This window comes from Hippopotamus amphibius, chromosome 9 (assembly GCF_030028045.1).
Source record: "Hippopotamus amphibius kiboko isolate mHipAmp2 chromosome 9, mHipAmp2.hap2, whole genome shotgun sequence".
NCBI lineage: Eukaryota > Metazoa > Chordata > Mammalia > Artiodactyla > Hippopotamidae > Hippopotamus > Hippopotamus amphibius.
Window position 1 is genome coordinate 130,668,061 of NC_080194.1, and position 25,604 is coordinate 130,693,664.

The 25,604-nt window shown below is 48.0% G+C and overlaps 1 protein-coding gene across 5 annotated transcripts in view; it reads right to left on the reverse strand.

Annotated features, from left to right (window-relative positions):
* Positions 1-25,604, reverse strand: part of LITAF (lipopolysaccharide induced TNF factor) — a 119,557-nt gene that overhangs the window by 3,742 nt on the left and 90,211 nt on the right. For 4 of the 5 annotated variants that reach the window (XM_057748744.1, XM_057748745.1, XM_057748749.1 and 1 more), the window contains 2 exons: positions 4,130-4,354; positions 1,157-1,313 (listed from right to left, as the gene is read on the reverse strand). In XM_057748744.1, coding sequence (XP_057604727.1) covers positions 1,157-1,313; positions 4,130-4,354 — 382 coding nt within the window. Of the gene's footprint in view, positions 1-1,156; positions 1,314-4,129; positions 4,355-13,703; positions 13,762-25,604 lie in introns of those variants that run through there. The other variant, XM_057748748.1, reaches the window with a different exon arrangement.

The window sequence follows — 25,604 nt, forward strand, 5'->3', positions numbered from 1 at the left end:
CTGCTTTATCCTCAACGCCCCCCAAGGTGCATTAGTGCCCCCAGTTTACAGATGAGGAAACTGGAGCACAGAGGGGTGAAGTCCCTCGCCCACAGCCGCACAGCAGCGAGAGGCAGGATCTCAACACACAGTACTGCATGTAAGGAAGAAAAGGAGGAGGGACAGAAAAAGCCGTCTTAAAATGAAAGTCAGAGGCCAAAAGAGGATAAAAGGTTCCCTTTTGTCCTTCCCCGATTTCAAAGATAAAAGTTAGTTTTCATAGGAATGGCCGAACCACAATGAACTTCTATGTGACGTTTTCTGTCTCCTTTCTTCCCCACACGGAAGGCAAGTCCTCAGGGATGCTAATTAAGCTCTCAGGGGCTTTGAGCCTCTTTTTAAAACTAGGAAGAGAACGATCATTCCTCCTGCACCTGAGTCAGGAGCAGATAAAGAGGAAAGAGTCAGGCAAGGGTTTCTGAAAAGGAACACACAAACACCATTTCCTTCCAGGAAGAAAACGGAGCGCCTGTGGTTTTCTGAGTGACTCACACAGCCAGGAATAAGGAGGCTGCCTTATCTGTTCGGAAAAAAAAAATTAAATGGTGCTTCCTCAAATTTCTCCCAGAACAGAAAGTTTTATCTCTTCAACGTAATACCCTTGGTACAGACACAAATATTTACGCATTCTCCTTGTGTAGGCAACAGAAAACTACTGGGGGTCATAAAAGGATAAGAAGTTTTGAAGAGATGACTATAAAATATTTTAACGTACAGATTGTTTAAAGCTTCTCTCAGAGTCAAGCAAACATGATTACTTAGGTCATGAAATTCTAGAAGAAAAAGAAATCCCTAAGGGTATCACCCTACACAGATGCAAATGGCTGCTATGCTTGTCCCTACATGCAGGGAGTGGTCTGAGAAGAAATGATGGGACCGCAGCTTCCAGGGGCTGATGTGCTCGAGGGCAGTGGTTCTCAACTGGGCACAATTTCTGGTTATAACAAGGGGGGTAGGGGAGCTACTGGCATAGAGTGGGCAGAGGCCAGGGACGCTGTTCAACATCCTACAGGGCATGGGACAGCCCTCCACAACACAGAAGTATGTTCTGTGACTGAGATATCCTACAAGAGAGGAATTCAGGAGAGCCCGGGGTCTGAGTGGACTCCAGACTTACCCCAACAGGCACAGGCTCCCGCAGGAGAGCCAGGTGAGGGCGCCGGCATTATAGGACAGCTGAGTCACGATCATCTTGTTGCAGGAAGGACAACACATCTGGACCGGGCGGTCGAAAAAGGAGATGGGCTGTTGCACATAGACTGTCTGCACGGCAACTGATGGAAGGAACAGAACAAACCGGCCAATCAGTAAACGAGGACATTCATTAAATGCAAAACCGTAGAGGCAGGGTCTTGACAGGTATTTGCACACCCATGTTCAGGGGAGCGCTATTCACAAGAGCCAACAGGTGGAAGCAACTCAGTGTCCATCCATGAATGAATGGATAAACAAAATGTGGCCCATCTATGCAACGGATTATTACTCAGCCTTAAAAAGGAAGGAAATTCTGACACATCTAAAAACATTGATGGACCTTGAGGGCATCAGGCTAAGTGAAATAAGCCAGACACAACGAGACAAACACTGTATGATCCCACATACAGGAGGCACCTAGAGTAGTCGAATTCAGAAATAAAAAGCAGAATGGTGGGTGCCAGGGGCGAGGAAGGAGTGGGGACTTACTGTTTAATGGGTATAAAGTTTGTTTTGTAAAATGTAAAAAGAGATGGAAGGCGGTGATTGCACAAAAATGTGAATGTACTTATACTTTTATGTGTGTTTCTGTGAATTGCGTATTTTTAAAAAAAATTATTTATTTATTTTCGGCTGCATTGGATCTTAGTTGCGGCACGCAGGCTCTCTAGTTGTGGCTTGTGTGCTCAACTTAGTTGCCCTGTGGCGTATAGGATCTTAGTTCCCCAACCAGGGATCAATGCGTCCCCTGCATTGGCAGGCGGATTCTTAACCACTGGACCACCAGGGAAGTCCCGAATGTACTTCTACTTAATGCCACTGAACTGTACGCTGAGAAACACTTAAGGTAATCAATTTTATGTTATGTGTATTTTACCACACACACACACATAAATCGGGGTCAAGGGAGAAAAATGACAAAAAAGGGAAGAGAGAACAGTGGCAGATTTCCAGAATTATCACTTGAGGGGCTCTGGAAACCTCCACACACGAGATGGGGGAACGGACCATGTGTTCCTGGGGAGATTTGGCTCAGCTCCACCAGGCTTTCAAACTCAACTGTCTCCGGACTCAAGTGCGGAGCTTACTGAGAATGCAGACTCCTGGGCTCTGCCCTCAAAACAGTCTGATTCAGCAGGTCTGGGGCAGGGTCCCCAAAACCACTTTTTAAGCTCTTGAGTGGTTCTACGAAGGTGGTCTACAGACAGTAATTTCAGAAACAGTGATGTGATGGGTTTTAGCCTCAATTTTCTCCATCTGTAGATTAGTGGTTGCCAGGGACTGGGGGGTGGGGGGGGTGATGGGGGATTCTTCCTGGGGTGATGCAAATGTTCTGAAATTAGTGCTGATGGCTGCACAGCTCTGTGAATATGCTAAAACCACTGAACTGTATACTTTAAAAGAGTGAACTTTATGGTACGGGAATTCTATCTCAATGAAGCTGTTATTTTAAAAATGGGATAATAAGAGTTGTTGCTAGGATTAAATGGGACAAAGGCAGTAAAGAACCCTATCCTGTGCCTGGTACAGAGTGAATCCTTCATAAACAAGCCTGCATTTCACACGGGCTCCTTTAACAAACTCCAACGCCTGTAATAAGGCTGGCATTTACTACGCCAGGGGACACCAGCCCAGTTCTTTACAACAAGTCGGGGAGACTGTCCTGAAATGTGCAGTGAGGATACAAAATCATGCTAAAAAGAGAAAAGGATGTGAAAAACACGTGCAGACATCCACAAGCGTCAGAAGAGTACCTGGGGGATGGAAATCACAAAGCCCTCAGAGCTTAGCAAGTTCTTTTGGTTTTCGGCAGAGTTGTTCAAGCTTGCAGTTCTGTCGAAGGGACTTCTTTCTGTTCTTTTTCACGTTATTGAAATGTCACTTCTGTGATCCATGTCTTAAGGGACATTAACCACTACCCACAGCTAACCAGACTTAATATTCCCAGAAAGACCTAGAAAGCACCCCTGCCCCCGCCCGCCCCCTACAGAAGAGCAGTATCAAAGTGTAATTTAGCACTTACATGTAAATTTTAATAAGGATTTTTGGGACTGCAAGAATGAGCTATTTGTTGATCAGAGTGTGATCTAAAATAGTCATTACCTTGTCCTCCTCCATCTCAAGGAGTCCAAGTCACTTGAGCACAATAACAATAGTTCACGCTTATCCAGTGACGACCCATAGAACTTATAATCTTAACAGGCCCCGGCTGCAGGTGCTTGATGGGTCCCACTTTACAGATGGGGAAATGGAGGCACAAGGAGGCTGGTGAACCCAGGCAGCCTGACTCGCAGGAGCTGCTCATAATACTGAATCAGCTACATATCTGGGTGCACCCAGCAGCAGGAAATACCAAAGGGCAAGGCCATGAAGAAGTTGCTGGAAGGCAGGGGAGTCAGCTGCACTAATGTTGGACCGGGGGTGGGTGTCAGCTCACCCATTCCTCACTCACGGCTTCAGCTTCTTCCTCTCCTCCTCCAGCCCTGGCCTCGGGGCAGGGGTTCTCCCACCCAAAGCTCAAGCAAACTCCCATCCTCCAATTTCTCTGGGATAGTTGGTCGTGCCAATAAGGACTGGCGTATGGTGGACGTAGGAAAGCTCATGAACTGTGCTTTATTATGGAAAAGTCAAGCGCCTCACTGACATGGAACGGGCGCCCTCGTAGTTAGGATTCAGCTCTTTCAGTGCAGAGGCCCGGGTTCGATCCCTGGTCAGGGAACTAAGATCCCACATGGCGAGGCCAAGTGTTAAAAAAAAAAAAGAAAAAGGAAAAGACTAGATGTGAAATTTCAGGACACGGGGGAAAGCTGGACTGACTGGCACTTGACTTAGACTCTGGGGCAGTCCCAGGGCGCAGGGTCAAGGAGAGGTGAGGGGCTCAGGAGTCTGTACATACTCGCATTGGCGTTGGGGACGGGCACCGGCTGGGTGTAGTACGCAGGCGGATTCATGCCCTTTCCATCCGGGCCCGTCATGAGCCCCGTGGTCGGCCCGGGCATGGGTGCTGGAGGCGTGGGGTAGTAACTGTTAACGGCCACTGTCTCTTCATAGGACGGGGGTGCGGTCGGCACCGAGGAAGGCCCAGCGGCCGCCTGGTAGAATCCTGGAGCAGACATTTTACCTAAAGCAAAATCAGAAGACACCAGATCCGAAATTCAATTGTCATCTCCTCGTCTCTCCTTTCCACCCTCAATCTTTCATTTTCTTCCTGAGAAACAGACAATCAGGAAATGACCTGTGTCCAGCCTCGTCCAAAAGCCAGAAAGGCAGTTAACGTCATCCCTTCCAGGCGCAAGAACAACAACCTTAACAAGAGATTCCCTACACAAAGGTAAAAGGTAGGGGACTTCCCTGGCAGTTCAGAGGTTAAGACCCCACACTTGCACTGCAGGCGGCCTGGCTTTGATCTCTGATGGGGGATCCCGCAGCAGTGCAGCCTGAGTGGAGTGGCGACTGCCTTGGGGGTATTGCTCACCCTTTGCATTTCCATTAAAAAAAAAAAAAAAAAAGACAAATTGTAGATAATGACAAGAGAAATACACCCAAACCTAGAAAATCCCCAGGACAAACAGCCAAACGCGAACATAAGTTTTTTCGCACGTGAAACCATCACCCAACCAAGACCTGTCTTTCACATCTATTGTTTTTTCTTTCCTTTCTTTCTTTTTTTTTTTTAAGTTAACCGCTGCAGTTTTTACTAACAGTGTTTCAAGTGACGGAAAATACAAAGGCCCCCAAAAGCCACCCACACAGAGAACAGACATGTGGACACAGCCGGGGGTGGGGGGGGTGGGGGCGGGGGCGGGAATGATGAACTGAGAGATTAGGTCTGACTAAATACACTACCATGTGCAAAACAGACAGCTAGTGGGAACCTGCTGTAAAGCACAGGGAGCTCAGTGGGTGCTGTGATGACGTAGATGGGTGGGATGGGGGGTGAGGGAGGGGATGTATATATACATACAGCTGATTCACTTTGCTGTACAGCAGAAACTCACACAACATTGCAAAGCAATTATGCTCCAATTAAAAAAAAAAAAAGAAAGAAAGAAAGCCAACCACACATTATGGCAAATGTAATACTGAGCAACACAAGCCAGAGGTCAAGAAATGCACACCATGCAATGCCATGTGCCTGAAGTCCAGAAACAGGAAAAAGGAATCTCAGGTCCAAAATTGAAGAAAGTGGTTACCCTTGGGAGGGGAAGTAGAGTCTAGAAGGGGGTGGGGGGATGAGTCAAGTTCTCTTCATCTGGGGGTGGTTACATAGGAATGTCCACTTTGTGAACATTCCAGCCATACAATTAAGTTGTGTGGCCTTTGCTGTATATATGTTACAGTTTTTAAAAAGTAAACACACACAGGGACACACACAGCACCCAGTTCTCATTTTGAAAAACGAGAGTCAGAGCAGCCAGGCACATATGTCCTTTTGTGAGGGCAAAGAGAAGTTTTTTCTCCCCCGCGCAGAGCTGATGCCTCCCTAGAATTACGTGGGCGGGACCCACAGCGCGTTCCTGTCTGCGGTCCACGCTTGGCAGCCCCGCGCAGCTGCAGGAGGACACAGTGCCCTCCTTTGTCTGCTTCTGTTTTTCCAACGGGGCAGGGCTAACGCTGCGTTAGAAGATCCGTTCAAACCTGTCTCGGGAGAAATGGGGCACGGAGCTCCGAGGGCAGCAAGGCACGGTCCGGGGCTCGGCTGGGCCTGTGCGGCTTCCCACGGACCCTGCCTCCTCTTCTAGAGCCCGTGGGAGGCTGAGGCAGCAGTTCACTCTGCTGCGGGGAGAAGGGGGGACCCTTCAAGGACGCCCTGCCTTTCAGCCCAGCCCGAAGGAGGAGATTTCTCCGGGGGGAAGAGATGAAAGGGCTTTTTCCAAGTGGGAAGAGAAGCATGGGAAAACGACCATGCATAAAACAAAATCCATAAGTAAAGCCAGACAGGTTGGGGGCTGGGTTATAGAAAAAGTCCTATGAAGATGTCTGGACTTTATTCTATAAGCCTGGAGCTGTCCAAGGGAACTTTCCAGGAGGATGGAAATGGTCTTCATCTGGGCTGTTCAACAGGGTCACCAGTAACCACACAACACGGCTGAACACTTGAAATGCATCCGAGGAGCTGAATTGTTAAATTATATTTGTTTAAGTTGTTTAAATTGAAAATCAAATATAGGGAATTCCCTGGCAGTCCAAGTGGTTAAGACTCTGTGCCTTCACTGCTGAGGGCCCGGGTTCAATCCCTGGTTGGGGAACTAAGATCCCAAAAAAAAAAAAAAGAAAAAGAAAAAGAGAAAATCGAATACCTAAGTCATTTATTGGAACACTTTTATATAAATCTGGGACACCCTGGGTATGTGAACCTGCTTTAAGGCACTCTGAATTGAGATGAAATGTTTTTGACAAAATTTTAGCATCCAATCTGCGACATGATGTCCATGTAAAATACCCCCTGGGTTTCAAAACATTTTAAGAATGTTAATGTGAAATACCTTGCTCATAATTTTTTATATCGACTCTACCCTGAAATAATAGCCGGAGTTAATGTGTTGTTGAAGGTCATTTCACCTGTTTCTTTTTACTTTTCAAAAGTGGCCACTACACAACTTTAAATGGCCTGTGTGGCTTCGCTTTCTGGCTCTATGGGACAGGAGCCATGGAAGGTTACAGAGAAGAGGAAAGGTCCAACCCTAGACGGGGTAGATGAAGCAGAAAGTCCGTAAGAGAAACAGGAAACAAAGCTCGGAAGGCCCCTACGTGTGGGTGCGAGGACAGCAGGGGAGGTCTACACGCCAGCCTACAGTGGGAGGTTCATCAGAAGTGGGGTTAACAGGACCATGAAACACATTTGTGAAAACATGTTCGGGGTTTAAAACAGATGGACTGTGGGGCTTCCTAGGTGGCACAGTGGTTGAGAATCCGCCTGCCAGTGCAGGGGACACGGGTTCGATCTCTGCTCCGGGAAGGTCCCACATGCCGCGGAGCAACTGAGCCCGTGCGCTACAACTATTGAGCCTGCGCTTTAGAGCCCGTGAGCCACAAGTATTGAGCCCATGTGCTGCAACTACTGAAGCCCATGTGCCTAGAGCCCGTGCTCTGCAACGGGAGAAGCCACAGCAGTGAGGAGCCCGCGCACCATGGTGAAGAGTAGCCCCCACTCACCACAACTAAAGAAAGCCCGCTCACAGCAAAAAAGACCCAACACAGCCAATTAAATAAATAAATGAATAAATAAATTAGAAAAAAAAAACAACAACAGATGGACTGTGAAAAGTGGTTAAGGTATATAACTGTGTCAGTTTCCTCTGACACACAGGAACAGAAACACGGAAGCAGGAGGGAAGACAAGCCACAAACATCTGCCCGGGGACGCCTCTCTACCAGGCTCACCTCTGAAGTCGGCTGTCGTCCCTTCCCAGCAGGCCCTAGGACGACCCTCCCCACCGTGCCCCCCCCACCCGTGGACTGGGCTGGAGGAGACTTCAGCTGGGGGAACACGGCCACTGCCTCGTGCTCCCGGGTAATTTACATCCGTGCTGAACATCAAGGACTCACTGTCTCTTCCTGTCTCAGGAAAGGCAGACCCAGAGCTGCCTACACGATTTATGATGAAAACTGAGTCATATAAAAAAAACCCCACAAGAGCAGAAAGCGCCGTGCATCCAGAAAGACTAAAATAGCACAGTTTGCGGCGGTCACAGAGTGCTTTGGGAGGGGAAACAGGAGGTCTTGGGGTGCCCCAGATTCTGCACATAGTTCGGGTCAAACCATTGCCGGTCTCCTCCAAGAGGGCGGAAACTCAGCCAGAAAATGTGAATTGTGCTGCTGAGAGCAAACACTCAGGTGTTAGGACGCTTGGGGAGGTGGGGATGGGGGGGGGGTTCTTTCCAAGACATCTAAAGGAAGGACGGGCCTGCGCGTCCCCTTCTGAAAATTAACACCCACTGACCCTTGCCCTCATTTTATAGACCATCATCATTTTTCTCATGGTCACATCCTATCTTCTGGAACTTCAGGACACTGTCTCTCGGGAACATCGCTTCTGGATCAAACAGCCACATAAACACACTCATAATTTTGAAAAGAACGAGAGTGACAGTCTAGAATGGTTTAAAAAAAAAGCAAGAAAGAAAAAGAAAACAAATAAGCAGCTGCTTTGAAAGCTTTCTAAACAAATTCCATAGCCTGCCTTCCCCCAGGCCAGGAAATGCCCCTTCAGTCAGTCCCATTTCTCTCTCTCTCTTTTTTCCCCTCTCCCCACCCCCACTGCTTTTTAATTTCGTTTCCCCCAGGGGCAGGAGGCCCACCTAGCCAGCCACTAAGCCACCCTTCCAGAAAAGATTTGTTCGACTGGTCTCCACGCCCTCCTCCTCACCTCCACAATGTGAAACTCTTAAGGGCAGACACACATGTGGGGACACACACACACACACACACACACACGGAAACACACTCCACTGTCAGCAGGGAACCCTTCATTACTCCCGCCACCTGTGCGCTGAGGCACTAGCACAATTCCACCTAATACTCGTGTCCCTTTTTTCTGGGACGAACTGGAAACCACAGGAAAGTGTTTCTGAGTTTAACGAATCAGCAACGCCACAGTTTTGCCGCATAAAAGCACAGCCTTGAGAATCCTTTGGTGGCTCTGGGTGGCTGGGGTGCAGTCTCTGCAGAACCCAGGTTGCCATGGCTACGCGGAGTTTTGTGGGGGGAATAAAGGAACAAACAAGGGGGTCTCCCTCCTCCCTCCCTAGTTGTTTAACTTTGTTATTAAGCCCCTGAGAGTGGCTCTTCTGGACTGTGCATTTAAAAGGAGACATTGAAGGCGATTCTCCACCCACCTTCCACCTGCCCCCACGGGAATCAAGAAGATGCTATGGGCTGGAGATTTCTGTTTTCACCATCTCAGAATGATTCTTTTATTAGCTCCTTCCAAATCCAGAGAGAGGCATTCCAAACTCATTTTTTTAAATATGGAAAATGTGACCAGGGCTGACCTCACGGGCATGTGACCCGTGGAGTCCCACGGGGCCCTCCACGCAGAAGGGCCAGCCAAGCTCGGCTGAATGCTGCCGCCATTTTGAAATTCCAAATACTTCTCGAACCAGGGGCCCTGGCTTTCCATGCTGCACTGGGGCCAAACGTTAGGTAGCTGAATTGTGACTGTTGGTTACAGAAAAGGAAATGGAGGCATTTCTGATGCATGAAGAGATGCATTCCTGATGCAAGACGAACCGGGCTTAGACTTGGAAACTGGCCCATGACCAAGCTGCGTGAACCTAGCCCCCACTTTCTCATCCGTAAATACGCCACTTGGGATTTTAGGGTCCCTAGCGGAAAACGTCCCTTGTTCCAAGACTCAACGATTCGCCGGGTGAAAGATATTCTCTTAAATGGACAGTGAGGGCTATACGGATGTTTACTCCCGGGCCTATAGGACTGAGTCTGGGAGCAGCTTATTTGCTGAAATCAGTATAAAACAGATTTCCCAATCTTGTTTTCATTACAGCTGGCTCCCTCCTTCCTCTCCCCCCAAGGAAAAAAATTAAATTATATTTAAATTCAATTAATTTAAATATAATTTAATTTCTACCTAACAAGAGAAATGAAATACTAAGAAATAAGGTTTTGTTTGGCAGGGTTGAGTTTTGGAGGGCCACACACCACTGTAATACCTAAGATTTTTTTCATCCCTCCCCTCCCTCAAGAACTGATCTTCATTCCCTTGGATCCCCAGCGAGAACCCACTGTTTGAAAAGAGATAGTTGGGCCCAACGAGTTTCCCACATCACCCACATGTATTCATCGCGTATTTCTAAAATGTGGCTCCTCCTTTCTTGGTGTCATAAATGCAACTGTCCGAACTCATTTCTTAACCTTTTACCAACCAAGTCCTAGGATCCCTCACATCTGCATACTCTCTTCCAGGCCTGCCCAGCCCTCTTGCAACTTAATCTCATGAGCCACAAGGGAGGGAAGTGGAGGGGAGAACACTCCCTTCTGCTGTACTGGGGCCAAGCAGGGCTGGGCTCGCTGCTGACCACTTCCTCCTGCAGCGGTCACTCCTCCCGCTCTTGAATCTGCTGGGTCCTCACCCCAGGAAGAAAGTGAAGGGTGCGCAGAGGTTCCCGAAAACCTGGCTGTTTACACCTTATTTTGGCATCTTTGAGTCCAGAGGTTCTGGCCTGAGCAGAATCTACTGTTCATCTCCCAACCACTACTCCACACCCCATCCCAGATTCACAACGGCATTAAGACGAACCGTAACAGGCTCTTACTTTACTGCAGAGACCCCTGTAATTCCCCCCCTTATGTGCATCATTGCGTGTCATCCCCACACCGCTGAGTCAGCAATTATTGTTACCATTAACCCGACTTACACATGAAAAAACTGGGGCCCAGAGAGGTTGAGCAGCTTGTCCAAAGTCACACAAGACTGAGTGGCAGGGTTGGGGCCTGAACCCCCGCCCCTTGGACTCTGGAGCTCTTTAGAACTCACCGAAATACCTCCCAGGCTGGGAGATCCAGACACAACCTGCAACTCATTCTGCCCACTTTGCCCCGCAATGGGCACGAAAGGAAAATCAATCCTTGGTGGAAGAAACACATGACAGGTCACCTCTCTTTCTCTCTGCCTCCCTAACGCTCATGAAGATGCATTTTCACATCATGCACCCAAGAAAAGATTTAAAAAAGTACTGCCCTGGTGGCGCAGTGGTTAAGAACTCACCTGCCAATGCAGGGGTCACTGGTTCAATCCCTGGTCCTGGAGGATCCCACATGTTGCAGAGCAACTAAGCCCGTGTGCCACAACGACAAAGCCTGTGCTCTGGAGCCTGCGAGCTACAACTACTGAGCCCAAGTGCCTAGGCCCGTGCTCCTCAACAAGGGAAGCCACTTCAATGAGAAGCCCGTGCACCTCAACAAAGAGCAGTCCACACTCGCCACAAATAGACAAAGCCCGCGTGCAGCAACGAAAACCCAACACAGCCAATGAAAAAAAAAAAAAACAATAAAACCCCCCAAAACCTGCCCATTATGGACTCCTACTAATTTTGTCACTAAGGACTTTGCAACTCAAAATGAACTGCTTCTTTAATGAGGATCGGGGTCCAGGAGGTCACTGATCAACCAAAGGTAGATAATCACAGAGCAATTCCTGCTCGTTTGGTGAGACAAGCAATGCAGGGGAGATCTCAGAACTTCTGAGATGCCGCATTTGCTTAAAGCAGTAGTGTGGGGCTGGGATATCTCTGCCACCTGCTGCAGCTCCCGGGGGAAAAAAGGCAAAGACCATGCCAACCAAGTCCCAGAGCAGGCTTTTTAATACTGCTCTGTTGAAAGGCAGGAGGAAAAAGCCCTCAAAATCCCAGAGAGAAGCCACACTGGTGGGTGCAGCAATCTTCGCGCCTTGAACTGAGATTAATGAATTGATCCTGAAACCTCGAGACACAGGAAAAAACCCCAAGTCACTTTCCACAACAGATTTGTTTCTAAAAAACTTGGCCTAAACAGTCTTGGGATTCCCCCAGACACCCTGGTGGCGCTGCTATTCCCGGCGCTCACACTAGCTCTGGGAGTCACCCTGCTTCTCTGTGCTGCACAGGTGTTCACCGGATAACCTGGGGGCCCAGCCTGGCAGCACCTGCCTAAATTCAGAGGCAGGGACCTGACTTCTGGGAAGCCTAGAGACGGCTGGCTGACCGGCTTGATCACCGACTTGGCGGTTCCAAAACATTGCTGCGATGAACCTCGAAAGCATGATGCTAAGTGAGAGAAGCCAGACGTGAAATCATCGTATGACTCCATCCATTTATATGAAATGTCCAGGATAGGAAGGGAAACGCACAGAGGCAGAAAGCCCCTTAGGGGTGCAAGGACTGGGGCAGGGGGGCGAGGCTGCTGGGAGGAAATGGGGTTTCTCTTTGGGGGGATGAAAATGTTCTGGAACTGGATGGAGGTGACAACACTGTGAATGTAGTACATGCCACTGAACTCTATACTTTTATTTTTTAAAGCTCTTTATTGGATGAACTGTATACTTTAAAACGGTGAATTTTAAGTTTTGTGAATGTTACCTTAATAAAAAGAAAAGAAAGACAAAGGCAGTACTAGAAATAGCTAGTCTCCAAGCCAAGGCCAGCAATTCGAGCCTCCAAATCCACCACTAGCCTTAGTTCAACCACCCGGTGGCCTGTTTACCTAAAAGCATGACCACTGGGGTCTTGCTGACACCTGCTGACGTGCCTGCCTGACAAAGGGGACCAAAGGGCCTGAGTTACCCAGGAAGGAGGGGGTTCCCAGGACACGCTGAACCCCTACTCCCCACCTGCCTCGCACTTCACCTCCTCGGCAGCCTTGCTTGCATGTCCCCGATTATGTTCTTTCCTCTTTGCCCCCTATTTGCTTCCTTTCCCACGGGTCTGCAAATTCCTCTCACCCATCATATCCCTCTTGGCTGTCACTTCCTCCAAGAGATGTGATCTCTGGCCTTCGCAGGGGAGAACTAATTCTTCCCAAACCTCTCTTCATGGTGCAGAAATCAAAGGTGCAGGATCTGGAGGCAGATGGCCTGTCGTCACATCCAAGTTCCCTGGGGCATGACTTTGGTGCCTCAGTCTTCCCATCTGTGAAATGGGCACACTGGGAGTTTCTCCCTCGTGAGGCTCTTGGGAGGATTAAATGAATCCACTTGCAAAAAGGACCCAGAGCAACCAGGGACATGTATGCCCTCAGCGCTGGCTGGTTGTCATTAACACGTGTTTCTCTGCTGTACTTGTCACAGGGTACTTTTCTTGTCTAAGATGTCTTCCTAACCAGTCTGTGGCCCCATAAGGGTAAGGATTTAAATTCATTAAAATCTGCATCCCCAGCACTTAGAACTAAGCTCAAAACATGAGGGGTGCTACATAGGGTGACCCATTGTCCCAGTTCTCCCAGGACAGAGTGGTTTCCCAGGATACAAGATTTTTGGTACTTAAATTGGGAAAGTCCCAGGCAAACCAGAACAAGTAGGTCACCCCGATATTTCCACAAATGTTGGAGAAAATGATACTTAGGTATACAAAGGACACCAAGACCCATCTTGGATGGCATCAAGATTTGGAAACAGACATAAATGGGAGGGGTTACCCTAAGAGCCTCAACTTAGAATCTGACAAAAATAAAGTTTTTCTTTTTAATAGGAAGATGTTATTAACAACAGGCCTCAATAACAGATGGCCTCACAGTTCAGCTCAAGATAACATGAGGATTTGGCCAAAGCACCGCCCAATATGCTCCAGAACTGGAATCACTTAACTTGTCTTGCATCCTTCATTTCCTCCCTTGGGGGGAGTGGTGTTTCTCAACAGGGCACCCTGGGGTGTCGTAGGCAGGAGATCAAGATGTGGGTGGAAAGAACTTGAAAAGGGAAGTGTGGAGGCGAGCAAACACGAACAAGATAAAGTCAGAAGAAAAAAAAAAGCCACAACCTTCGATGCAAGTCTTTCAGGCTGCTCGTCCCCAGCCTCTGCAGAAGGTGCCCCTGGATTCTGCCGACATCCACTGCTGGTTCTGGTTGGGATTTTGGAAAAGAGTGAGGAGGGGGTGCTTCCTGCGGCTACACCATCCATCCAAGATCTGCACCTATAAGCAGGCTCCTCGCTGCCACCAGCCCAAACTCAGTAACACCTGTCATTCCACGTGCATCACCTGGTCCTTGGTATGGCTCTGAAGCCACTTGTTCTACACGGCTGGTGTGCCATCCCTTCTCCAGAAACAAGAGTCTGTCTTTTTTCATGGACGTCAAGAAAAAGGCCCTAGGACTTCCCTGGTGGCATAGAGGTTAAGAATCCACCTGCCAGTGCAGGAGACACAGGTTCGATCCCTGGCCCAGGCAGATCCCGCACGCCGAGAAGCAACGAAGCTCGTGTGCCACAACTACTGAAGCCCATGCACCTAGAGCCCATGCTCTGCAACAAGAGAAGCCACCACAATGAGAAGCCTGTACGCTGCAACAAAGAGTAGCCCCTGCTCTCCACAACTAAAGAAAGCCTGTGCGCAGCAACGAAAACCCAACACAGCCAGAAAATAAATACATAAATACATAAATAAATAAATAAGGCTCTAACGAGCTTCTACCCCGGGATGCCATAAACATCAGCAACTGCTGCTGACACGTGTGGACAGGAATGGGGAACAGAGTTCACACCTGTGCAGGCACCTCCACCCTCAGTGCTTATTTATAACCAGCAAAGATGGAAGGGGACTCTTGGCAGATGAGGGGCTCACGGAGTCTCGAGTGATTTTTTTTCTTCCTGCCCTCAATCCTTTCTGGTGAAATGAAAGGCAGGCAGGCAGGGTCCAAAAGCAAAGGAGAAGGAGGACAGAGAGGTAATGCCCAACGCTGAGAATTCTCCTTGAGCAACTGTACAAGACACACGGGCTTTACAGCCAACTCCGATTGGGAACTGACTTGGTGGGAAAGCCAGGCCACAGCCGCTGAGCTCAGAGATGTTACAGGTAGGGTGTCCCTGCCTGGTACCCAAGATACCATCACATGTGGGTCACTTACAAGCGTGGAGAGGAATCACCCCCCACTCAGGGATCAGTAGGAATGATGTGGACCATGGCCTGGCCTGCTGAATACCGAACAATGACTGGAGAAAAGAGAACACACAGAAGAATGTGAGCAGGTGGGGCATGGAAAATGGAACAAAAAGGGCCCAAAGAAAATTAAGATGATAGGATTTTTCCCCCACCGATGATAGGATTTTAAGGCAGGTCTAATGTTTAAGAGCAAAAACTCTGGGACCAAACTTTCTGGGTTAAAATCCCAACTCTGCCACCTCTAGGCTGTGTGAACTTGGGTGAGTGGCTTCATTTCTCCGTGCCACGGGTTCCTTACTTGGAAAATGGGCGAATAACAGCACCACACCACTGCAGGCTGCCAGTGGATGTGCCAGAACAGTGGGCACGTGGGTCACTATGAAAGCATTTGTTCTAATTACTTACAGGGAAGCAGAGTGAAATCCAGCGGGGGGCGAGGGGGGGTCACGTGCCCGCAGTGACACAGAGGTTTCACTGCCAGGAGGCAGGAGGACCCAAGCATAGGCCCCATCACACCACGTGCACCCGTTCTGAGGCCACTACCTTCACGCCTTTACTTATTTGTCCAAACCCCCTACAGTCTGACCCTTCTACCCCCACCCGCACCCTGCAGACAGAGTAATGCCCCTTAAAGCTGTCCACATCCTAATCCCCAGAACGTGACGTGTTAAATGGCAAAAGGGACTTTGCAGCTGTGATGAGATTAAGGCCCTTGAGATGAGGAGGTGATTCAGGTGGGCCCGAGGCAACCACAGGGGGCCTTGGAAGAGGGAGGCAGGCGGGCATGGAAGAGAGAAGAGGCCCTATTGGCTTTGAAGTTGGCCCACGGAGCCATGAGACATATGTAGGCGGCCGCTAGAAGCTGGAAAAGGCCAGGAGACGGATTCCTGCCTAGAGCCTCCAGAAGGAATGCAGCACCTTGAGTTTCACCCAGTGACACCCATTTTGGACTTCTGACCTCCAGACTGTATGATAATAAATGTGTTATTTCAGCTACTAGGCTTATAATTTGTTACAGCAGCCAGAGCAAACGGACCTGCCCCCTCCTAGGTGGGCTGCCCGATCCCCCACCGGCCCTGCAGACTCCTAAGGGGGCTCTCTTCCTCCCACAGTGGTGACCCCCCGCAGGGACCTGAGCCCCTTGACCTCCCACCCCAGCCCCCAGGCATCTGTCCACCCACCCTCGGTACTGAAGGAGCCTTTCTCTGGTGCAAACTCCACTTAAAGCCCAGCCGCATGGCCACCCCGCCACGCACACCCTGCTACATCCTGGGGACTTTGCTCCAACAATGTCCCCTCCTGCCAACCCTGCCCTCTCAGGTGGCTCCTCTCCTGATCTCTAACCTGGTTCAAATCCTTCCTTATTAAAAGGTAAAAACAACCTCTCCTCGTCCCTCAGCCTAGGTCCTCAGCCCCTCTGGCTCCTTGCTCTGCTTCCAAGTCCACGGATTCACCCCTGACCAGCAGCCTCCTTCCTCCTTTGGCCATAACCCCTCCAAGCCCACTTTCCGATTCCTATCCTCCTCTCCCATGGCTGCCGGCACCTCCTCTGGAAGGACGTCCTCACTGGCCTGGCCGTGCATCTCCATCTCCTTCAGGGGCTGCACCTCCCCATTAGCCTGTCCACAGCAGATCCCCGGAGACCTGGGGGTCTGCACGCCATCCCCACGGTCCCCCCAACGCCTCAACCCCACACCCATCAGGCTAACCGCAACCCCACCCCTGGACAACTCCCCCCAACCTGGTCTTCACATACAAAAAGATGCTCTTCTCTCTCCAAAGCAGGGGGATGCAGTTAAAGCAACTCAGAGACAGATGGTCAAGCTTAATATCATCAGTGAGAAGTCACATGGACGTCACATACCTGCTGATATGACAGAGTGAAAAGGGCACTCCGGCTCAGTGGTCCTCCTCCCCCAAACTCCTGACTCCAGGCTCATCCCAAGAAAACCTCAGACAAACCCAAACTGGGCGACTTTCTACAGGGGACTGGGCCAGAACTCCTCAAGACAGCCAAGGTCATGAAAAAAGGGGAAGTTCGAGAGACTGTCACAGACCAAAGGAGAATGACAGGTGACAGCTGAACAAAAGGTGGGATCCTGGATTGGACCCTGGAACAGAAACCAGTGGAAAAACTGGTGACGCGCAAAGTCTGGAGTTTGGTTAAAAAGAAGGTGCCAATGTCAATTTCTTATTTGTGGCAAATACACCCTGATGATGTAAGATGCTAACAGCAGGGGGAGGCTGGATGCAATATGTGGCACTTCTGCATCAACTCTGCAACTTTTCTGTGAATCTGAAACTATTCTAAAATGAAACAGAAACAAATAGACAGACATAGAAAACAAACTTATGGTTACCAAAGGGGAAAGGGGGGGAGGGATAAATTAGGAGTTTGGAATTAGCAGATACACACTACTGCATATAAAATAGATAAATAGGGACTTCCCTGGTGGCGCAGTGGTTAAGAATCTGCTGCCAATGCAGGGGACAGGGGCTGGATCCCTGGTCCGGGAAGATCCCACATGCTGCGGAGCAACTAAGCCCGTACGCCACAACTACTGAGCCTGCGCTCTAGAGCCCACGAGCCACAACTACTGAGTCCTTGTGCCACAACTACTGAAGCTTGTACACGCCTAGAGCCCATGCTCTGCAACAAGAGAAGCCACGGCAATGAGAAGCCCGTACACCACAACAAAGAGTAGCCCCCGCTCACTGCAACTAGAGCAAAGCCCGCACACAGCAATGAAGACCCAATGCAGCCAAAAATAAATAAATAAATGTATTTAAAAAATAATAAAGTAGATAAATAACAAGGGCCTACTGTAGAGCACAGGGAACTATATTTAGTATCCTGTAATAAACCATAGTGAAAAAGAATATGCACATATACGTACAGCTGAATCACTTTGCCGCACACCAGAAACTAACCAAACACTGTAAATCAACTATACTTCAATTAAAAAAATAAAAATAAAATGAAAGGTTTTTTTTTAAAAAATCCACAACTGATACCAAAATCTTTTTCACCCATCCTTAACTTGCCGTTTTCACACTGGCAAAGAGCAGAAGGTTGGATCGTACGCAGAACTGGCCGGGCTGTGATGAACAGGCCTCTCCCCCAAGGCTGGTGGGGAGGTTAAACTGAGTCTCACACGATGGAAGCATCTACCAAAATTCAACACGCAGGAGTCCTCTGACCTAGCAATTCCTCCTCTAGGAATCTGTATCAGAGCTGACCCCATGCAGGGGCACAGAGACACAATGACAAGTACACAGGGGTCCTCTCTGCAATGTTACCAGAAACCACCTACATGTCCATCAGCAGAGGCCTGGGTAGACCGGTTACGGCCCATCCACACAAGGGGATGGGACGCAACCATCAGGACAGAACGGAAGCGTATGTGCGGAAACCAGTTACCTCCGAGACATATCAGAGTGTGAAAAAAGCCCAAATGGTGCTCATCGTGGTAGGTCGTTCGTGTACAAGGAAGAAGGTGATACATATTTCTTTGTAAAATATGCATAAAATGTCTCCAAACAGATACACAAGAAACTGCTAACTGGGAATTCCCTGGCGGTCCAGTGGTTAGAACGCGGCGCTTTCACTGCCCGGTGGCGTGGCCAAGAGGGAAAAGAAAAAAGGAACAAAGAAACTGATAACAGTAGCTGCCCGTAAACAGGAGGTGGGTGCACTGGGGGATGCAACCAGATGAATGCCTTTCATTCTTATTACATAATCACAAAGTCAAATTAAGAAAAAAATTAACTTAGTTAAATTAAATATGCTTATAATGTAAAAATTTACAGTTCTATAATCTAATTATAATTTAATTATTTATATTAATTATGATGTATTTATAGCATATTAAATACAAATAACTTAATTTCATAAAATTTAAAATTTAAAGAAATTTAAAATAAAATACATTAAATTTCTTTTGTTTTAATGGGAAAAAAAGCCTCTTCTGCAAACCTGTATTTGCCCTCCCCAGGCTGGCCTCCCTTGTCCTCCCACCTCTGGGTAAAATGACGTCCTCACAGCCCTTCTGTCCCATGACCCGCGTCTCATGCCCAGCACCTGGCCCTCAGCCCCTCCCTGTTTGCAGACGCATTCGAGTTACTGATTACACTTCTCTGTGGTGAGAAGACGTGCAAGCCACCGCTTCTGCTGTATCAGCCCTGAGTCTGTCCTAACAGCATCCTACTGGCCAAAATAAAATTCTTCTCTTCGCATTCTGCGCTATGATCCATTTTTCACGCAGGAGGTTCTGAGGGCTCATGGTGGATGTGGGATTGGGGGGGAGGCATGGACCCTCCCCCTCACTGGCCTTAAGGAACCCATTTGGTGAGGCAAAGTGAACCAACATGCGGAGACTTGGGAGCAAACACAGAGGAGAAACTGAGCCCAGATTCTAAGGCAAGTGAAAGGAGTAAGACAAGAGAAGGATGCAGGCAAAGGCAGCACTGGAGGGGGTGAGCAACGTGGCAGAAGACGCAGAGGCAGGCACACCTGTGTCCTGTGGGGAGGTGGCCAGAGGGTAGGGTCAGGTTACGGGAGCCTTTGCACCATCAAAAGCCTGGCCCTGGGACTTCGCTGGCAGTCCAGTGGGTAAGACTCTGAGCTTCCACTACAAGGAGCATGTGTTCGATCCCTGGGTGGGGTACTAAGATCCCACAGCTGTGCAGTGCGGCCAAAAAAAAAAAAAAGAGCCTGGCCCAGGCGAGGTGGGGACCAGGGCTGAACCTTTCTGGGAGGGACCATCCACACAGGTTCTGTTTCATTAACCAGCAGCCCAAGAGCGACTTGAAAAACCCCCCAAAGTTTTCAACTCCTGCCAAGGAGAATTCAGATTCTAAAAATAAGCCTCAAAACCTAGACTATCCGGAGAAAGCAACCACAGCAGAAGCCACCCAACAACTCCCCATCAGTATAAACACACATGAAAGTCCCAACTGCCCGTAAGCCAAGGGGTCCTCTCCCCAGATCACGTCTCAACAAACAAAAACTCCAGTCTCATAACTTCTGGTGTTGCTTCACTCTGACTGAGGACCATTTTCAACAGCCCTCCCCCGAAAGCCTCTTAAGCATTTTCTGATAAGATGCCCTATTTCTCTCTGCCTTCTTCGTCTGGGAAGGAGGGGAAGGAGTGAGGGAGGAAGGGAGGAAAAAAGGAAGGAAGGAAGGAAGGGAGGGAGGAAATGCCTGTGTCAGCATCTTGTGGTCCTGTGGTCCCCAGGCTGCTGGCAGGCCCCTATCCCACTCCTCCATTTGCTGCTTCAAAGCTTCCAAGGACTGGGAAACCAGAACCCAGTGTGTAAAAACTCTGTGTAAAGTAAGAATTACTAGTTTCCTTGGGTGCCTCCGATGAGGAAGATAAACAAGTGTGGGCATTTGTTTTGATGATGAGTATGTACGTTACTTCGTTACTTCGGAGACTCCTGTTTGCTTATCTCTTCAATTCTGGCCATAGTCCAGATGACCGTGGGTTTCATAACTGTCTTGCCTTTGAAAATTATAGAACAGTCTTGCCTCAGCAAGGCTTAAGGGGAGAACAGGGTGGTAAACGTTAGCCACCGCAGTCTAAGGCCTGCCCTGCTTCCCCTGGCCTATCCCATACAATCCAGCCCTCGATGACGTATGCCTTCCTCATTTGTCCTGATTGCTTCCTGTCTGCAAATTAGATTCTATTTCCCTAACTGGACCGCATTACACCCCTCCAGGGAAGGGCTACGTTCCATGTTTCTCTGGATTCCCCACAGAGCTTCGGGAAAAGCAATGCACAGGATACCTCCTGGCAGAACTGAGATATGGTGTATATATGTCCCATATAAGATGGGGAAATCTACAGTGCACGCTCTTTCAAAAAGTGTATTTTGGGGGGGTGTAGCTTTTTTTTTTTTTCCAATCTGAGATATAATTGACATACAGCACTGTGCACGTTTAAGGTGTACAACATAATGATTTGCCTTACATACGTCATGAATTGATTACAATAGGTTCAGTGAACAGCCATCCTCTCATACAGATTCGACACTAAAGAAACAGGAAAGTTCTTTTCCTTGCAATGAGAACTCTCAGGATTTACTCTCTTAATAAGTTTCATTTATAATGTACAACCATGTTAATCATCTTTATTATGCACTTCCAGAGTACTTACTTATAATTAGAGAAGTGTGTATTTCTTAAGTAAAGACGACAGATCTTCCTTACAGAAGAATTCCAAACGATACGTGTAGCAGCTCCCTCCCTCCAGGAGGTGGAGCTTAATCTCGCCCCTCCCTCTCCGGGGTGTGGGCTAGATTTAGGATCTTGCTTTTTGAGAAGCATAGTTTAGGAAAAGAGAAAAAGAGCAACTGTCTACAATGGAGAAAGCTGACAAACACCACCTTAACCTAGCTACAAAGGTTAACATCATTAGCAATGTCATGTGGGTATCACGTACCCCTGGATGTGATGTGATCCGAAGAGCCCTTCATCTCTGTGGCCTTCTTCCCCCAAACCCATAACCCCAGGGGAATCATGAGAAAAACATCAGACAAACCCAATGTGAGGGAAATTCTACAAAATCTCTGCCTGGTACTCTCCAGAAACACTCATGAGAAATAAGGAAAGTGAGAAACTGTAGTAGACCAAGGAGACTGGGAGATGGTGTGATTACATGCAGTGTGGTACCCTGGGTGGGATCTTGGAACAGAAAAGAGGACAGCGGCAGAAACACTGGTGAACTCCAAATAACGTCTGGAATGTGATTAACAGTGAGGTACCAATGTCAGTTTCCTAGTTTGACAAATATCCTGTGGTGATGATGTAAGATGTTCCCCAGGAAAACTGGGTGAGGGGTAGATGGGAACTCCCTACACGAACTGCTACTTTCCTACAAATCTAAAATTAAACTATAAGATGAAGTGGAGCAGGCAGGCCTCACTCAAAAGCATACAAGTTCAGTTTTTAAAAAGAAACAAAAATTTTTAAGGTTTATTACTTCTTTAAAGAAAAGTTGGGGTTTTTTGTTGTTGTTGCTTTTTCCCCTAAAGTGTACTTCGGTTAAATGCGAAAGGTTAAGTGCAGGCGGGGGTGAAGATGAGCGTCTCTGTTATTTCTCACTGAGGATGAATGGATACATACACAGGTAGGTAGGTAGGTAGGTAGGTAGATAGGTAGATAGATACCGTCTTTAAGCAAATGGGCCTTAAAGTTTAATGAATCTCCAAACCTCCTCCCAGCTGAATGCATACTGATGCCCAGCCACAAATCTGTACCCCCTCCCTTAAGATAGATTTTTAAACTCTCACAAAGTGTTTTTAACCACAGGGAGGTGATGAACTCTTCTAAAAATACATCCTCCTGTTTTCCAGATTTAGGTATCAGATCAACACACAAAAGGGCAAGGCCTTCACAGAGAAGATAAAGCAGCTTTTTCACCACCAACTTAATCCTCTAAGATCAGTTCTTTCACGAGGAAGATTATTCAATTCCACTCCCCGCCCCCACCGTCTGGCCCCAGAAAGAATCTTGCTCCGGGAATACATGCATCACAGAAATGACCCCAGGAAAAAAGGCATTCCTTTGGCCAAAGAAGGACACACACACATGCAAATTGTCAGGTCCCCTAAGAAAATAGCCTAGTTTGTACACAAGGTGGAGAACCAGCTGAGGAGGTCAAAGAGCGCTGGTCTTCTACCGTCTCTGGAGAAAAATGTTCTTTACAGTAATGTGAGCACAAGTGAAACCTGATTGCAAAAACCCTAAGGAACTATCTGACTTCTACATTTAGTCAATCAAATATTGTTCAAAATTCTTAAAACTAAAAGCCACTGGTTAGCAATCTTTAAAATACAAAGATTCTGCAATGCTGTGTTTGTTGCAATGGAATTTAACCCGTATAAGGTACTAGAAAATGTCCCAGGCAAACAGTGCTTCTTAAACTCTCAATCAATAAGGAAGAAGAATTCAGACAAAAGGGGAAATTGGGATCTCCAACTCTCTTTGGGAAAGGAAGTGAGAAATTACATTACCGTTCTTAGACTAATAGACCCCAAACAAATTCAGATTCGGTCTACCTCTGAAAAATACAGAGGCTCACAGGGAAAGATTTCAGAGACATGTTTTCAAATTCCACCTTCTGAATTCAGTCTGTTTCACAAGTCAAAGATAAAGTGACCACAGTCTGAGAGCCAGGTTCAAATATGGCATAAGTACAATTTACAGTGATTTGTGGAATGGAAAATGCTTCCACTGGAGAGCTGGGCTGCTTCCCCAGAATCAGAGAGGGCAATTTCCCCCGGGATTCCTGGTGAAACCACATCCCCAGTTTCCACATGAATGATGGTTTTTGATGAAAAAGCACAATGAGAACATTAATAGGACAGCATCAGGAGACAAAATGATAGGCAGCTCGATTACAGCTTCATAGAAAAACAGGCACCATGACAAACGATGCAGCTGCCAAAGGAAAACTGATGCTTATTTTGTTCACCAGGTGAGATTATGCCTGACAGTCTTCTTTATCTTCCACGATTTCTGTAATATTGTTATTTTTTATATAACTTTAAAAGATATCAATGCAGCCTTTATGAATCACCTCCCTGGACTCAAGGTTAGGGCAAGTCAATGCTAAGTTCTCAAATTTACCCCAGCAACACTGTCAATTCTAAAACTCCATGAGCTAAGTAAGCTTCAATTCTCCATCATTATTTTCCCTGAAGTTAATACCCAGAGAAGAAAAGCGCCTCAGGCTTTTTCAATCTTGGTGAATTAACTTCCTACCTACTAGGTGAACAGGCAATCACCACACAGACACCCTTGATATTTCCTTTCTTCTGTCCAGGCCTTATAACCTATGAAACTACACACAATTCTTCTACTGAAATAACCTGCGGCCAGGGAACAACTTCATTAGCTGCAAAAGTGTTATTCTTCTGACTGCCGAGAGTGCAGACAATAAGATGAAATTGTGAGGACCCAGGGAAGTACCACTTAGAGCTCAAATAACCATGTTAAGATAAGTAAACACCAGTCAGGTTCAAAACAGGCCATGGCGGGGGCCAAATGGGCACCACAGACACCATAAACACGTTGGTACTGAAGGACGGCAGAGTTAAGGAGGCCTATCTACATGATGGGATGGACCACCTCGCCCACTGAGCTACTTCTGTTGCAGTAAAAGCACAAACAAACGGGACAAGTCACAGTGCCAAGACTCTACAACTTCGTGTCATAGATCTTGTTTCTTCCACCGTCACTGTAGCTGGAGCTCATTCATCTTCGGTGGGAGAATTTTAACTCCCTGATGGGCATAGTCCCGTTCTCAGAGTGGCACCATAGCCCCTCTGGTCATAGGTAGTGGCAACAAAGCATGCTCTATTTCCTTGAAAAACAAACTTAGGCCTTCAGGTTCCTTTGTTCTCAGTGGTTCCCCTTTAACTGTCCTCAGCTATGGGCTAGTCTGTGCCTCCTCCAAAGTTTTGCCAAGCCTCTTCTGCTCGTTCGGAACACTGCCCATCTAGTCCACGTGTATCTTCTGGTACATGTACTCAGGCCTCTGCTTTTCCATGAAACCTTCCCTGACTAACCTGGCCCCTGGCTCACAGCTCCCTCTTTTCCATTCCTTTCAATCCTTCCAGAGTCACATGGGCATTACTGAGCACTGGCTTTTCACCTGTGTGTGTTTTCGTTTTCCAGCCACAGCATAAACCCCTTAGGACTGGGAGCCATTTCTTCTGTGTCCTTTACAAGGCAAGGGTAGCACTTTGCTTCCCCCAAAGCCATCCCACAAGAGCGACTAAAGGAACAAAGGGACGTTTACTCACCAGAGACAGCAAAATGACTTCAATCTAGTATTCTGGAGACTTAAGAAATTGATCTTCCATCTCAGATCAATTCTCAGTTCAATCACCAAGTCACTTAATCCACGAAAACATTACAGTGAGGATACTTTTCCAAATTTGAACAAAAGCATCTATTATTCATGCCTTAACATAACAGGAAAGAGGGAAGATGGGCCTCTCCCATCGCAGACCTACAGTAAATGTTTCTTAGAGAGTCTGGTCCACATTTAAATCCCAGAGCAAGGACTGGCTGAGAGGTAAGCCAAGTGCAGCATGGGTGTTATTCTATACCAGGTAGAGCAAGTCACCTGCTCTCCAGACTCCGAGCCAACTGTGATAAAAACAAACATGCTGGTGGAGTCCCAGATACCAGCTCACGCCTCTACAGGACACCCAGGTTAGTCCCATTTTAAGAATCACCCAGAGACGGCTTGGGGTGGGAGTTGGAAGTTAAGGGAGGCAGTCAAGTACACTAATGCAAACCATGTCTCTCCTTAAAGGGGCCCCAGGGGAACTGCAGGATCAACCTGTGTTCCAGGACCAACCTGAACCAGCACCAGCTCACCCAGCCAAGGATTTATTCCTCTTCGGAAGACCAGTGGGAGAGTCTACCCTGCTGGGCTAAGATGGGAAGACCCTGTGGCTTCCAGAAACTGGATTTCCCAGCCACCAAAGCTCAGTCCAACAGGCAATGACATCAGCCCCACTTATCGAAAGCACAAAAGCCACCAGAAAACTTGCCAAAGACCAGCTGGCCTGATCCCTGGAATGCACAGCCCTTCCAGAACACACCCATTTCCCATCACCTCCTCTCCCTGCCCCTGACCAAGGGCTTCTGGCACAACAATGACCCGGCTGCCCAGATCCACACTGGCCTGGAAAGCAAGGGGGAGGGGGCCACCTGCCTATCTTGGTGGGGAGGGGCGATGTCCACCTCGCCGGCATGTACCAGT